This window comes from Coregonus clupeaformis, chromosome 14, assembly GCF_020615455.1.
Source record: "Coregonus clupeaformis isolate EN_2021a chromosome 14, ASM2061545v1, whole genome shotgun sequence".
Taxonomy (NCBI): Eukaryota; Metazoa; Chordata; class Actinopteri; order Salmoniformes; family Salmonidae; genus Coregonus; species Coregonus clupeaformis.
In genome coordinates, this window is record NC_059205.1 from 44,963,072 (window position 1) to 44,975,832 (window position 12,761).

Consider the following 12,761-nt stretch of genomic DNA (forward strand, 5'->3'; position numbering starts at 1 on the left):
GTTTCGGGTAGCCTTCCACAAGCTTCCAACAATAAGTTGGGTGAATTTTGGCCCATTCCTCCTGACAGAGCTGGTGTAACTGAGTCAGTTTTGTAGTCCTCCTTGCTCGCTTTTTCAGTTCTGCCCACAAATGTTCTATGGGATTGAGGTCAGGGATTTGTGATGACCACTCCAATACCTTGACTTTGTTGTCCTTAAGCCATTTTGCCACAACTTTGGAAGTATGCTTGGGGTCATTGTCCATTTGGAAGAGCCATTTGCGACCAAGCTTTAACTTTCTGACTGATGTCTTGAGATGTTGCTTCAATATATTCACATAATTTTCCTTCCTCATGATGCCATCTATTTTGTGAAGTGCACCAGTCCCTCCTGCAGCAAAGCACCCCCACAGAATGATGCTGCCACCCCTGTACTTCACAGTTGGGATGGTGTTCTTCGGCTTGCAAGTCCCCCCTTTTTCCTCGAAACATAACGATGGTCATTATATGCCAAACAGTTCTATTTCTGTTTCATCAGACCAGAGGACATTTCTCCAAAAAGTACGATCTTTGTCCCCATGTGCAGTTGCAAACCGTAGTCTACCTTTTTTATGGCGGTTTTGTAGCAGTAGCTTCTTCCTTGCTGAGCAGCCTTTCAGGTTATGTCAATATAGGACTTGTTTTACTGTGGATATAGATACCTTTGTACCTGTTTATTCCAGCATCTTCACAAGGTCCTTTGATGTTGTTCTGGGATTGATTTGTACTTTTCGCACCAAAGTACGTTCATCTCTAGGAGACAGAACGCGTCTCCTTTCTGAGCGGTATGACGGCTGCGTGGTCCCATGGTGTTTTTACTTGAGTACTATTGTTTGTACAGATGAACGTGGTACCTTCAGGCATTTGGAAATTGCTCCCAAGGATGAACCAGACTTGTGGAGGTCTACCATTCTTTTCTGAGGTCTTGGCTGATTTCTTTTGATTTTCCCATGATGTCAAGCAAAGAGGCACTGAGTTTGAAGGTAGGCCTTGAAATTCATCCACAGGTACACCTCCAATTGACTCAAATGATGTCAGTTAGCCTATCAGAAGCTTCTAAAACCATGACATCATTTTCTGGAATTTTCCAAGCTGTTTAAGGCACAGTCAACTTAGTGTATGTAAACTTCTGACCCACTGGAATTGTGATACAGTGAATTATAAGTGAAATAATCTGTCTGTAAACAATTGTTGGAAAGATTACTTGTGTCATGCACAAAGTAGATGTCCTAACCGACTTGCCAAAACTATAGTTTGTTAACAAGAAATGTGTGGAGTGGTTGAAAAATGAGTTTTAATGACTCCAACCTAAGTGTATGTAAACTTCCGACTTCAACTGTATATTTTCATGAATATTCATGAGAAACTATAGCTGGGTGCCATGTCTACCAAACTAATAACACCTATTACTTTATAAATATACATCAATAAATATTCTCGCAAAAGAGAGCTTGTGAAAAAGCATACACTTTATTTCAAGAAAGTAAGACAAAGCAGTTTGCCAATTCATTGAACAACAGCCAAAACAAATGTGAATTGGACCTCAGTGTTTGGTTTGGTGGGACTGCAACTTATGAGCAGGAAGGAGAATAAAAAAGCTGATTTTCTTATTTCAGAAAACTGTTATCTCCTAGAAATACTACCATAACCAGTTCTTGTGTGGTTAAGAGTTCAACTACAAGGCAAAACATTATTAGTAATTTAGCGTAATTCATTTAACACTTGTTTTATCAAAGTAATGTAAAGCACAGTTTCATACAAGATTGTCTTGTTGTTTTGTACGAAACACATTCTCAAATGAATTCACAGTTTCATCTACAGTTACTGCTTAGGTTTCTTGAGCGTTGAGGGGTTGGGAGAGCGAGTGTGTGTTTGCCACAAAGGTGAGCTCCACTACTGCTTCTACTGGCAGGAATGGAAAGTGCATGACTTCTCCAGATCTGAGAGGGAATGGGAGAACAGGTTAAAGCTTTAGATGCAGATATGTCCTTTATACAGTGTTTGTTTGTTTGTTTGTTTGTTTGTTTGTGTGTGCGTAAGTAATGGGACTCTACCTGAGGTACTGTCAGAGCACTTCCTGAGTGATTGCATGACGATCATGTACTCTTCCCCAAGGAAATCCTGGTAGTTGCGTGCTTTTGGGATCTCCTGGAGACACTTTGTATTATCCTTGAAGAGCAGGTCCTTTCCATTTTCCGACTGGAACATTTTAAATGAGGGATCGCTGCCACTAGAGCCGAACAAGTCCTAAACACAGGGAGAAAATATTTACTTGGAGGTTAGATTAATGATAAACCTTAAAAATTATATTTTAGACTTTATTTCTTACACTAAATCTGTATTTAGATCAGCTTGGGGAGCATGGGTGGAAATTGAAAAACTGGAGGGCCACAGTATGCACAGGCTTATGTTCCAGTGTGTTAGTGCTGGGCTGGGACAAAACCTTACAAACTCTGTAGCCCTCTAGTACTGGTGTTGCTTATCCTTGGCTAAACTGACTAATGAGTTGTCTTAAGCAGAAACAGATCTGGCTATAAGTCTTAAAACCCACCTGCTGCTCCAGAAGAATGGACAACACATCGTTGCGCTTCTCTGGGCGTGTTATCACGGCGTGGGCGGGCACCTTGGCCAGGTGGCAATCACGGAAATTGGTGATTGGCTGGGTAGTACCGTCCAGGCAGAGTAGTTCAAAGTCAGTGGACTTAAGGCCCTTTGCCCAAGTTGGACCATTACCTACAGGGAAGGATGGAGGGCGAGAGAGAGAGAGAAAGGAGGGAGTTGAAGACTTCCTTTTCAGATACAGAGAGCCACAGATACAGAGAGCCACAGATACAGAGAGCCACAGATACAGAGAGCCACAGATACAGAGAGCCACAGATACAGAGAGCCACAGAAAATGTGTGATAGAGAAATAACGATGAGTACAGATTCATCTATAGGAGAGAGAGAAGATCAAAAGAGGAGGAATGAAATTCAGGAGGATGAGACAGACAGACAGACAGACAGACAGCAGTAGGACGTGTAAAGCAGACACACTTACCATCGCTGTTCTCTGGTACAATAGTGTGTTTTATGAAGGCAACATCTCCAGCATTTTCAACCAGACATCTGGAAGGAGATATCAAGACAGACCATTAGATATTTAAGATAGTGAGAAATGTACTATAGGCCAACAAAGATATTTTCTATAGTCCGCCATCACTATTACAATAGATCCTGGTGAAGGACTCAACTATCAGCTCCACTATTGACTCCACCATTGTGGTGGCGCCCCCTACCTGAAGGCTCCAGCGTAGCCGTAGTACTGCTCGTTAGCATTAGCTTTGCACTTGTCCTCATCTCCCACGGCCTTCCCACTGCCCTTACACTGGGCACAGAAGGGAGAGCTCTTCTCAGATCCAGGAGCACAGCCCTTACTGAAGTACTTAGCTGAATACAGGAAGAAGGAGATAGAATGAGATATACTACATTCATAGACATACTGGTACACAAGTATAGAATGAGACATATTATAAACTCTCACACACACACACACACACACACACTCACTGAAGTTGCAGTTGTTAGTCTTGTTGTAGATGAGACCCATGGGTATGTTCCAGCCTGCGGTTCTGCCCAAGCCGGTGTGGCATGACCTCTTGCCCTCCAGGTTGTTCCAGTTCACCCCAGAGCCCTTCTTTGCCACCGCCACCGCATAGTAGGATGAATCCTCTGAGAGGACACACAGAGGGAAGAGGTTAAAGATAACAGTCCATCCCTAGGCTTGATCGGTGTCCGGGAAACCGGCCCAATACATCTTACTGTAGCAATACTGTAGAATTATAGTATGGTGTATGTTTTGTGAGGAAGTAGGTGTAAGCATGTGTACTTACCACCAGGGGTGCTGCACAGAGCTGTGAGGAGAAAAAGAGAAATTCAGCATGTTAACATTGTTGAGACAGAGCAGGAGGGGGAGAGAAAGGGAGAAGGGAAGACAAATCGATGATATTAGCGTGTGTGTGTGTTATACCTGCATCATACTGCTCCACCATGACAGGGACCAGACCACATTTTCCAGCAGTGTACACCTGCCCACCATCCACCGTTATGGCATCTGCCTCTTTACGCTGTGGAAAGAGAAAACAAAATATAAATAGTGGAAGGAGGGAAAGAAAGAAAGAAAATTAGATTAAGGGAATTACTCTCGAAAAAAAACTATAAAGTGCACATCACACCTTGCTAATAAAACGTTTTCTCCACCCCCACCTTCTAATAAAAATATATACAATTTAGCAGACGCTTTTATCCAAAGTGACTTAGTCATGCGTGCATAAATTGTTTACGTAAGAGTGGTCCCTGGAAATGAACCCACTATCCTGTGTTGCAAGAGCCATGCTCTACCAACTGAGCTATAGAGAACACAGTGGACCTCTCTTCTCCCATAGCCTTACCATGATCTTCTTGAAGCATTCCTCCACTGTGGGTGCGTCCTGGCATTCGATCATGGATACACCGTTTCCTTCGCTGTTGATTGTCCAGGCATCACACTTGGTCTTCTCGGAATGGCCCACGGCACACCATTTCATGGACCTGGAGATGGAACCTGTGGCCTGCGCTGAAAAGCAAATGTTGGGGAGATTGCAATGACCTAACAGCCTAAGACATGAGTGGGTGTGGGTGTGTGTTTGTGTGTGTGTGTGTGTTTGAGTGTGTGTGTGTGTGTGTTTGTTGCGTAAAGTACATGTGTGTGCTTGCATGTGTGTGTGTGTGTGTGTGTGCGTGCGTGCGAGCATTTGCGTGCATGTGTGGCCTCACCTCTCGTCAGGGAGCGGATGGTGCTCATGTACTCAGCTCCCAGGTAGAGGAAGGAGTCAGTGGTCATGGGAAGCTGCACTAGTTTCTTGGTGGAGTCCTTGAACATCAGGTTCTTCGCTGCATAATCATCGGAAGAGAACAGGTTGAATCCCTGTTTGGGCACAAATGAGTTAGCACACATTTCTGTATGATTTTGTTGATGTGCATCCTGGTGTATCTGTCAGTGTCAGGTGTGATATTTAGGGCCCAGAGTTTATCCTGAACATGTGACCTGAGGTGGAAACACTCTGGGCCCCCAGGTCACATGGTCAGAAAAATCTCAGAGTAGGAGTTCTAATTTGGGACCTGGGGCCTCATTTATCAACCGTGTGTACATTTCTCACTAAATTCTGGTGTGCGTGGAGCTTCTAGGATTTATTTGTACAACAAAGTATTGGGATTTATCAAACATATGGCATGTTTTCATTGATAAATCAGAGCCATACTATATTTTTGGGCTCGTAAACGAGCGTTACAACCCCGCCTGGAAAATGCCCTCCATTCACCTTTGATGGTAACAAAAACGCCCTCATTTGCTGTATGACTTGGAGATGTTGGAACTGAGCCATGACCGTTTTTAAAGCACAATGGGAAATTTGATCACATTTCTGTACAGGTGTTGGCAGAATGTTTTAAACTTTTGCTGTAAAAATTCATGCCGCCTAGAGCGAGTGTCAAACACTGGCCGCACATTCTGCAAGACTGATTGTTTATTGAACAATTTAAAAGTAAATGCTGCTAAATGCTTGATAAATGAGGGCCCTGGTTCCCCGTATGCGATCTTATTCGTAATGCTCTATAAGGCTCAACTGATCTTAGATCAGTACTCAGGTGACAGTGATGACAGGTGACAGTGATGTCCAGTACCTTGACGGCCACCAGGGTGTTGTAGATGCGATTGGCCAGGTCAGGGTCCTTGCGGCTGACCACAGCGTGGGCGGGTACTCTGACAAAGTGGCAGGTCTTGAAGCTGTCGATGGGAGCTCTGGTGCCACCCTTGCATAGTAGCTCGTAGTTGGCCTTCTCTGCGGCTGCAAGCAGGTAATAGGAGGTTGCATAGTAGGTGACGTGTGAGCGGTTTGGACATTTGCACTGTAAGCATTAACATAGTTTGCCACAATTGTAATTGTAATTCTAGATGCAGAGTTTGCATTTTACAGTTGTAATTCAATATCGGTATGCAGTATGCTAGCTAATGCTTTAAAAACTCACCAGGTACAGCCAGGTGCTTGATGAAGGCCACATCTCCAGCTCCATCCTTCAGGCACCTGGTGGGGGGAAGAGACACACAGTTAGTGACCAATCCAGAGCAGGTAGAGGGAGATAGAGAGTACTGATAGAATGAGAAAGGAGAAGGTTGGAAAATATCTGCCGATTCCAAATGGGTAGATTGAGAGGTATGGGTGTACAGAGCATGGAGTTATTCAGAGATGCTAATGGTGTATCTAGGAGGGGTAAGAAGAGACTGGTACTCACTGGAAGGCCCCGGCGTAGTCATAGTAGGGCTCACTGTGAGACTTGGAGCAGTCTCCCTTACACAGCTTGCACAGTTTAGAACCCTTAGGGGCTCCTGGAGCACAGCTGGCATTGAAGAAGTCGCTCACCGCTGCAAAACAAATACACACACATGAGAAACACACGCTGACTATGAAAACCCTATGATAGGATTAAGCATACCAGCACACAGTCCCTGTACAGTATGTTCAGAACATACAGTATATACAACACATATTTTACCCACACAACTGACAGAGGAATAAACACATCAACAATCCAAACATTCCCCACTGGGTAACAATTGACTACGGCAACTGTTTAGATAACTCTATCAAGTCTCAGTTATGTTTGAGATGTTGATTATTATGCATAATAGTCCCTGCTAGATTAATGAAATTAAAAAAGTACCCCAAAGCAGTGTAGCCACTCACCCGACTCCACAGGTTTGTCATCGATGCCGTCCCATTTGATCTGGCCCTCAGTCACCAGGGTACCGATGGGAATGTTCCAGCCTGCTGACTTGCCAAAGCCGGTGTGGCAGGATTTCTTGCCACGGAGGTCGTTGAACCCAAAGTCAGTGCCCTTCTTGGCCACGGCCACGGCATAATAGCAGGTATCAGAGTCTGATGGACAGGAGAGGAGCCATCAATACAACGGCCAGAAACCAGATTCAGACAGAAACCATTTGATCCGATTCAAAGTACAAAATCATCAACTTTCTGTTTGCTTATCTGTGCAACTGAAGTGCTAAGGGCCATTGTATACCCAGTCTCTTCCATTCACCAATAGACATAGATTCAACATTTCTCCAAGCCTTATAGTGAACAATATGTATAACATATTCAATTTAACAGAAAAAGACTTCAAGGAAATCTTGAACTTGGTATTGAGATGCTTACCCTCACCATAGTCCTCTGCAATGATGGGCTGCAGGTTGTGGGGGTGGAGGCCAGCTATGTAAATATCTCCTCCATCCAGAGTGATGGCATCAGCCTCACCCCCCTGTCAGGGACACAGAGAGAGACATCGGTGAAGGAGAAAGACAGAAAAAACTCCAACAATAGACCTGTGCCTCACAAGGTTGTTTATGCAAGTGGCTCAACTGGTGCTGGCTGGAAATTACACATGGGCTGCTATCTATTCTATATGAGACCAGTAATTTGAACCTTTTGTCGAACTAGGTGCATAAATCCATAAATGAAACGCTCTCTTTACATGACCATGCATGTAACATGTGCGTAACGATGCAACTCCATGGAGTTTTGTATTCACTGACCTTGTGGCGCTAAGGTAAAACGCACAAGAACACGCACAAGTCAGATATGACAAAAGTCATACATTAAAATACTGTTCGATAGTAGAGGTTCTGATATAAGTAGTTAGTCTCTCACCTTGATGGCTTTGATGCATTCAAAAGAATCGTCCCTCTCTACGCATGAAAACTGCGCCGCCTTTGCTTCAAGATCCTTGCATTTCTGCAACTCTTGTTTCGACGTTACGCACCATTTCACATTTCTATCAGCTGGGGCAGCATACGCCGTAGCTGAGGACAGAAGAAATGCAATGATAAAATTGTGAAATATAAATTAAAGCAATCACTTGCTATTGATATTTGTCCATGCGTAATTGTCTTTGCATGGATAAGCCCACTTACCGAGGCACCCCAGCAGCGCTGAGACGATAAGCAGTTTCATGTTGTCGACCTCTCCAAGTCAACAATTCCCGGAGTGAAAAAGCAGGCCGTTTTAGAAGACAACTCTGGGTTTTATAGAAAACCAATAGGCTGGAATCCATGGTGGGCTGACTTAGCTGAAAATAGTTTGTTTAGAGTTTCCCAATATGCTACATGGCGCGTTTAAATTATCACAGGCGGTGTGGGCGGGTGGGAGCGCGTGGGTGTATCTCAATCTCTCTCTGTGTGTGTGCGTGTGTTGTATGTGTGTGTGTGTGTTTGTGGTTGTGTGTGAACTCAGACTTCAGACATTTCCACATAATGGAAATTCACAAAATAAATAGTCCTACATTAAGCAATATCTCATGTTCCAACTGTTATTTCAAAGCAGTCTTCCAATCTACAAGTGTTTGCAGCATAGTCATGGTCACTCATCAACATGTTACCTCTTGAGCAATGTGTACGTGTAGTTCAGGCATAAAAGGCACAGATGTATCTTTTCTTGAGAATTAGGGCAACTCAAGATGAGATGAAATACAGAGAAAACAACCAGGGGTTTGTTGAGTTCCCAAAAGCTTCTTGGCACTAAAATCAAGTTGGCACTAAATCCTCACTCCAGAGGATTAGCCTTTTCTTATCCAGGTGTTTCAGACTGGTGAGGTACAGCATGTCGACGTGGATACACAGACCCACGAGCAACTGCAGCCCCTCATGATGAGTTCATATTTTTTGTGGCCCCCACCCCCATCAAAGTTGCCCATCCCTGATCTACATGTAGGCTACCTGCCAGATGGACTCCATATACAGTACACCAGGTGCTATAGCTGAAAAATCTGTGTCTCAAGCAGCAGTTTAGCTTCCCCATAGATAGCACCTGCCCATAATATAGCACTGAACAAATAACATGTACAGTAGTCTTGTGTTACCCCGAGTCATGCTCATGGCATCTCTTTTATATGTCATGTCATGAATGGTAGTTGTCAAGCAAGCACAGCAGATAGCACAAATGCATGGTTGCACCTTTGCTGTCGGCAGTTGATTGTTCAGTTTCATATCTTCACTCTGTATTCTACCATATAAGTGACTTACTATGCCACTACTGTTTATCTTGGATTGAGCTGAAATTCCCTACAGACCAACTCGACTCAAAGGAAAGTAAAAATGTTCGTCAAAAGAGCTGCCAAGACGCATATACAGTGGGGAAAAAAAGTATTTAGTCAGTCACCAATTGTGCAAGTTCTCCCACTTAAAAAGATGAGAGAGGCCTGTAATTTTCATCATAGGTACACGTCAACTATGACAGACAAAATGAGGAAAAGAAATCCAGAAAATCACATTGTAGGATTTTTAATGAATTATTTGCAAATTATGGTGGAAAATAAGTATTTGGTCAATAACAAAAGTTTCTCAATACTTTGTTATATACCCTTTGTTGGCAATGACACAGGTCAAACGTTTTCTGTAAGTCTTCACAAGGTTTTCACACACCGTTGCTGGTATTTTGGCCCATTCCTCCATGCAGATCTCCTCTAGAGCAGTGATGTTTTGGGGCTGTCGCTGGGCAATACAGACTTTCAACTCCCTCCAAAGATTTTCTATGGGGTTGAGATCTGGAGACTGGCTAGGCCACTCCAGGACCTTGAAATGCTTCTTACGAAGCCCCTCCTTCGTTGCCCGGGCGGAGTGTTTGGGATCATTGTCATGCTGAAAGACCCAGCCACGTTTCATCTTCAATGCCCTTGCTGATGGAAGGAGGTTTTCACTCAAAATCTCACGATACATGGCCCCATTCATTCTTTCCTTTACACGGATCAGTCGTCCTGGTCCCTTTGCAGAAAAACAGCCCCAAAGCATGATGTTTCCACCCCCCATGCTTCACAGTAGGTATGGTGTTCTTTGGATGCAACTCAGCATTCTTTGTCCTCCAAACACGACGAGTTGAGTTTCTACCAAAAAGTTATATTTTGGTTTCATCTGACCATATGACATTCTCCCAATCCTCTTCTGGATCATCCAAATGCACTCTAGCAAACTTCAGACGGGCCTGGACATGTACTGGCTTAAGCAGGGGGACACGTCTGGCACTGCAGGATTTGAGTCCCTGGCGGCGTAGTGTGTTACTGATGGTAGGCTTTGTTACTTTGGTCCCAGCTCTCTGCAGGTCATTCACTAGGTCCCCCGTGTGGTTCTGGGATTTTTGCTCACCGTTCTTGTGATCATTTTGACCCCATGGGGGTGAGATCTTGCGTAGTGCCCCAGATCGAGGGAGATTATCAGTGGTCTTGTATGTCTTCCATTTCCTAATAATTGCTCCCACAGTTGATTTCTTCAAACCAAGCTGCTTACCTATTGCAGATTCAGTCTTCCCAGCCTGGTGCAGGTCTACAATTTTGTTTCTGGTGTCCTTTGACAGCTCTTTGGTCTTGGCCATAGTGGAGTTTGGAGTGTGACTGTTTGAGTTTGTGGACAGGTGTCTTTTATACTGATAACAAGTTCAAACAGGTTCCATTAATACAGGTAACGAGTGGAGGACAGAGGAGCCTCTTAAAGAAGAAGTTACAGGTCTGTGAGAGCCAGAAATCTTGCTTGTTTGTAGGTGACCAAATACTTATTTTCCACCATAATTTGCTAATAAATTCATGACAAATCCTACAATGTGATTTTCTGGATATTTTTTTCTCAATTTGTCTGTCATAGTTGACGTGTACCTATGATGAAAATTACAGGCCTCTCTCATCTTTTTAAGTGGGAGAACTTGCACAATTGGTGGCTGACTAAATACTTGTTTTCCCCACTGTAAGAGTTTTGCAATACTTAGAACAGTATTTTTTAAGCATTGGACTTGACTTGAACTCTTGGTAGTACTATAAATATGGCTCTCATATGTAAAATACGCTTAAAAGAAAAGTTATCATACCGATAAGAGGATATTAACATAATTGATTAATCAATTGATTAATCACTCAATCGTATGAAATATGATTGACAGAAACGCTAAGCGGGTATAGAGAATTTTCTATTTTTGACAGTTTAACTGCCAAGCAAACATATTTGACTGGTGTTTGCACAGTCAACATTACCCAACACAGGAGTTAATGTACAGACCGCTCTCTGAATGAGACCTAGCAGAGAGCACAAGAGATTAGCCTGCCTTTGTTAATGTTACTTGTCCTTTTCAACCAACACGTACGTATTAAAATCAAATATTATTTTAATCCTTTCATAATGAGTCACTGTTATTGTAGCCTCCACTGACTGGAAGTAATGTTATTTCCCTGATCTTTACCGTAAGAACGTATGGGAGTGTATTGGGAGGGGATGGAATGGTGACATTTTGGAATCTCCAAGTCATGTGATTTTGAGGTAGTCTGCGGCCCAAAGATAGAAATAACATAATTCTCCATGCACTGTAATTTACAACTTGATAAGAGCTATTGATAAGAGCTAGGTAAATTAGTAATCCGTTTGGATAAGAGAATTGTTGTCAATGGGGCTGATGTGGATGCGGAGTCGGAGTCAGGCGCAGGACACAGAAGCTCAGTCAAACAGACTTTACTAGTCAAATATACAATACAAAAATAAACGGACCTCAAACACTGGAGGCGAGAGATTACGCAAGCAGTGCGTAAAACACTAACTAAATGAGCACAAAACTCTGACATCAACGGACAGGCGGACAACAACACACAAACTCACATACACAAAGCAGAAAACTTATAGGACACATAATTAGACACAAACGGACACAGGTGCAACAGACAGACCAAACCAAACAAACATCGAAACATCCAACGGTGGTAGCTAGTACTCCGGGGACGACGAACGCCGAAGCCTGCCCGAGCAAGGAGGAGGAGCAGCCTCGGCAGAATCCGTGACAGTACCCCCCCCTTGACGCGCGGCCCAACCGTGCGCCGACCCCGGCCTCGGGGACGACCAGGAGGACGCGGAGCAGGGCGCGTGGGATGACCACGGTGGAACTCAGTCAGGAGGGATGGATCTAGGATATCCCTCCTAGGCACCCAGCACCGTTCCTCCGGGCCGTACCCCTCCCACTCCACGAGATACTGGAGACCCCCCATCCGACGTCTCGAATCCAAGATGGTCCGGACCGTGTACGCCGGAGCTCCCTCGATGTCCAGTGGGGGCGGGGGGGGTCTCTCCTATCTCACCTTCCTGGAGTGGACCAGCTACCACCGGCCTGAGAAGAGACACATGGAACGAGGGGTTAATATTCTTATAATCAATAGGCAGTTGTAACCTGTAACACACCTCGTTCAATCTCCTCAGGACTTTAAAAGGCCCCCACAAACCGCCGACCCAGCTTCCGGCAGGGCAGGCGGAGGGGCAGGTTTCGAGTCGAGAGCCAGACTCGATCTCCCGGTGCGTACACCGGGCCCTCACTGCGGTGGAGATCGGCGCCTGCCTTCTGTCGACGGATGGCCCGCTGCAGATGGACGTGTGCAGCGTTCCACGTCTCCTCCGAGCGCCGAACCCACTCATCCACCGCAGGAGCCTCGATCTGGCTCTGGTGCCATGGTGCCAGAACTGGCTGATACCCTAACACACACTGGAAAGGGGTTAGATTGGTGGAGGAGTGGCGGAGAGAGTTCTGTGCCATCTCTCCCCAGGGGGATATACCTTGACCACTCCTCCGGCCGGCCCTGGCAATAGGACCTCAGAAACCTACCCAAATCCTGGTTAACTCGTTCTACCTGCCCATTGCTCTCTGGGTGGTAACCCGA

General features: G+C 44.7%; 1 protein-coding gene across 2 annotated transcripts; it reads right to left on the bottom strand.

Annotated features, from left to right (window-relative positions):
• Positions 1-1,468: 1,468 nt before the first annotated feature.
• On the bottom strand, positions 1,469-8,111 carry LOC121580849 (serotransferrin-1). Of its 2 annotated transcripts, none has more exons than XM_041895937.1 (17): positions 8,002-8,111; positions 7,739-7,890; positions 7,253-7,349; positions 6,779-6,970; positions 6,327-6,456; positions 6,063-6,118; positions 5,718-5,881; positions 4,812-4,962; positions 4,448-4,611; positions 4,027-4,123; positions 3,890-3,910; positions 3,567-3,728; positions 3,296-3,446; positions 3,058-3,125; positions 2,569-2,750; positions 2,072-2,264; positions 1,469-1,957 (listed from the first exon to the last, which is right to left on the bottom strand). In XM_041895937.1, exons 1-17 carry the CDS (start codon positions 8,039-8,041, stop codon positions 1,920-1,922), a joined length of 2,058 nt encoding a protein of 685 aa, XP_041751871.1. In that variant the 5' UTR covers positions 8,042-8,111; the 3' UTR covers positions 1,469-1,919. The 2 variants fall into 2 exon arrangements, with proteins under 2 accessions (XP_041751871.1, XP_041751870.1); XM_041895936.1 differs by having other exon boundaries at positions 7,247-7,349.
• Positions 8,112-12,761: the final 4,650 nt, after the last annotated feature.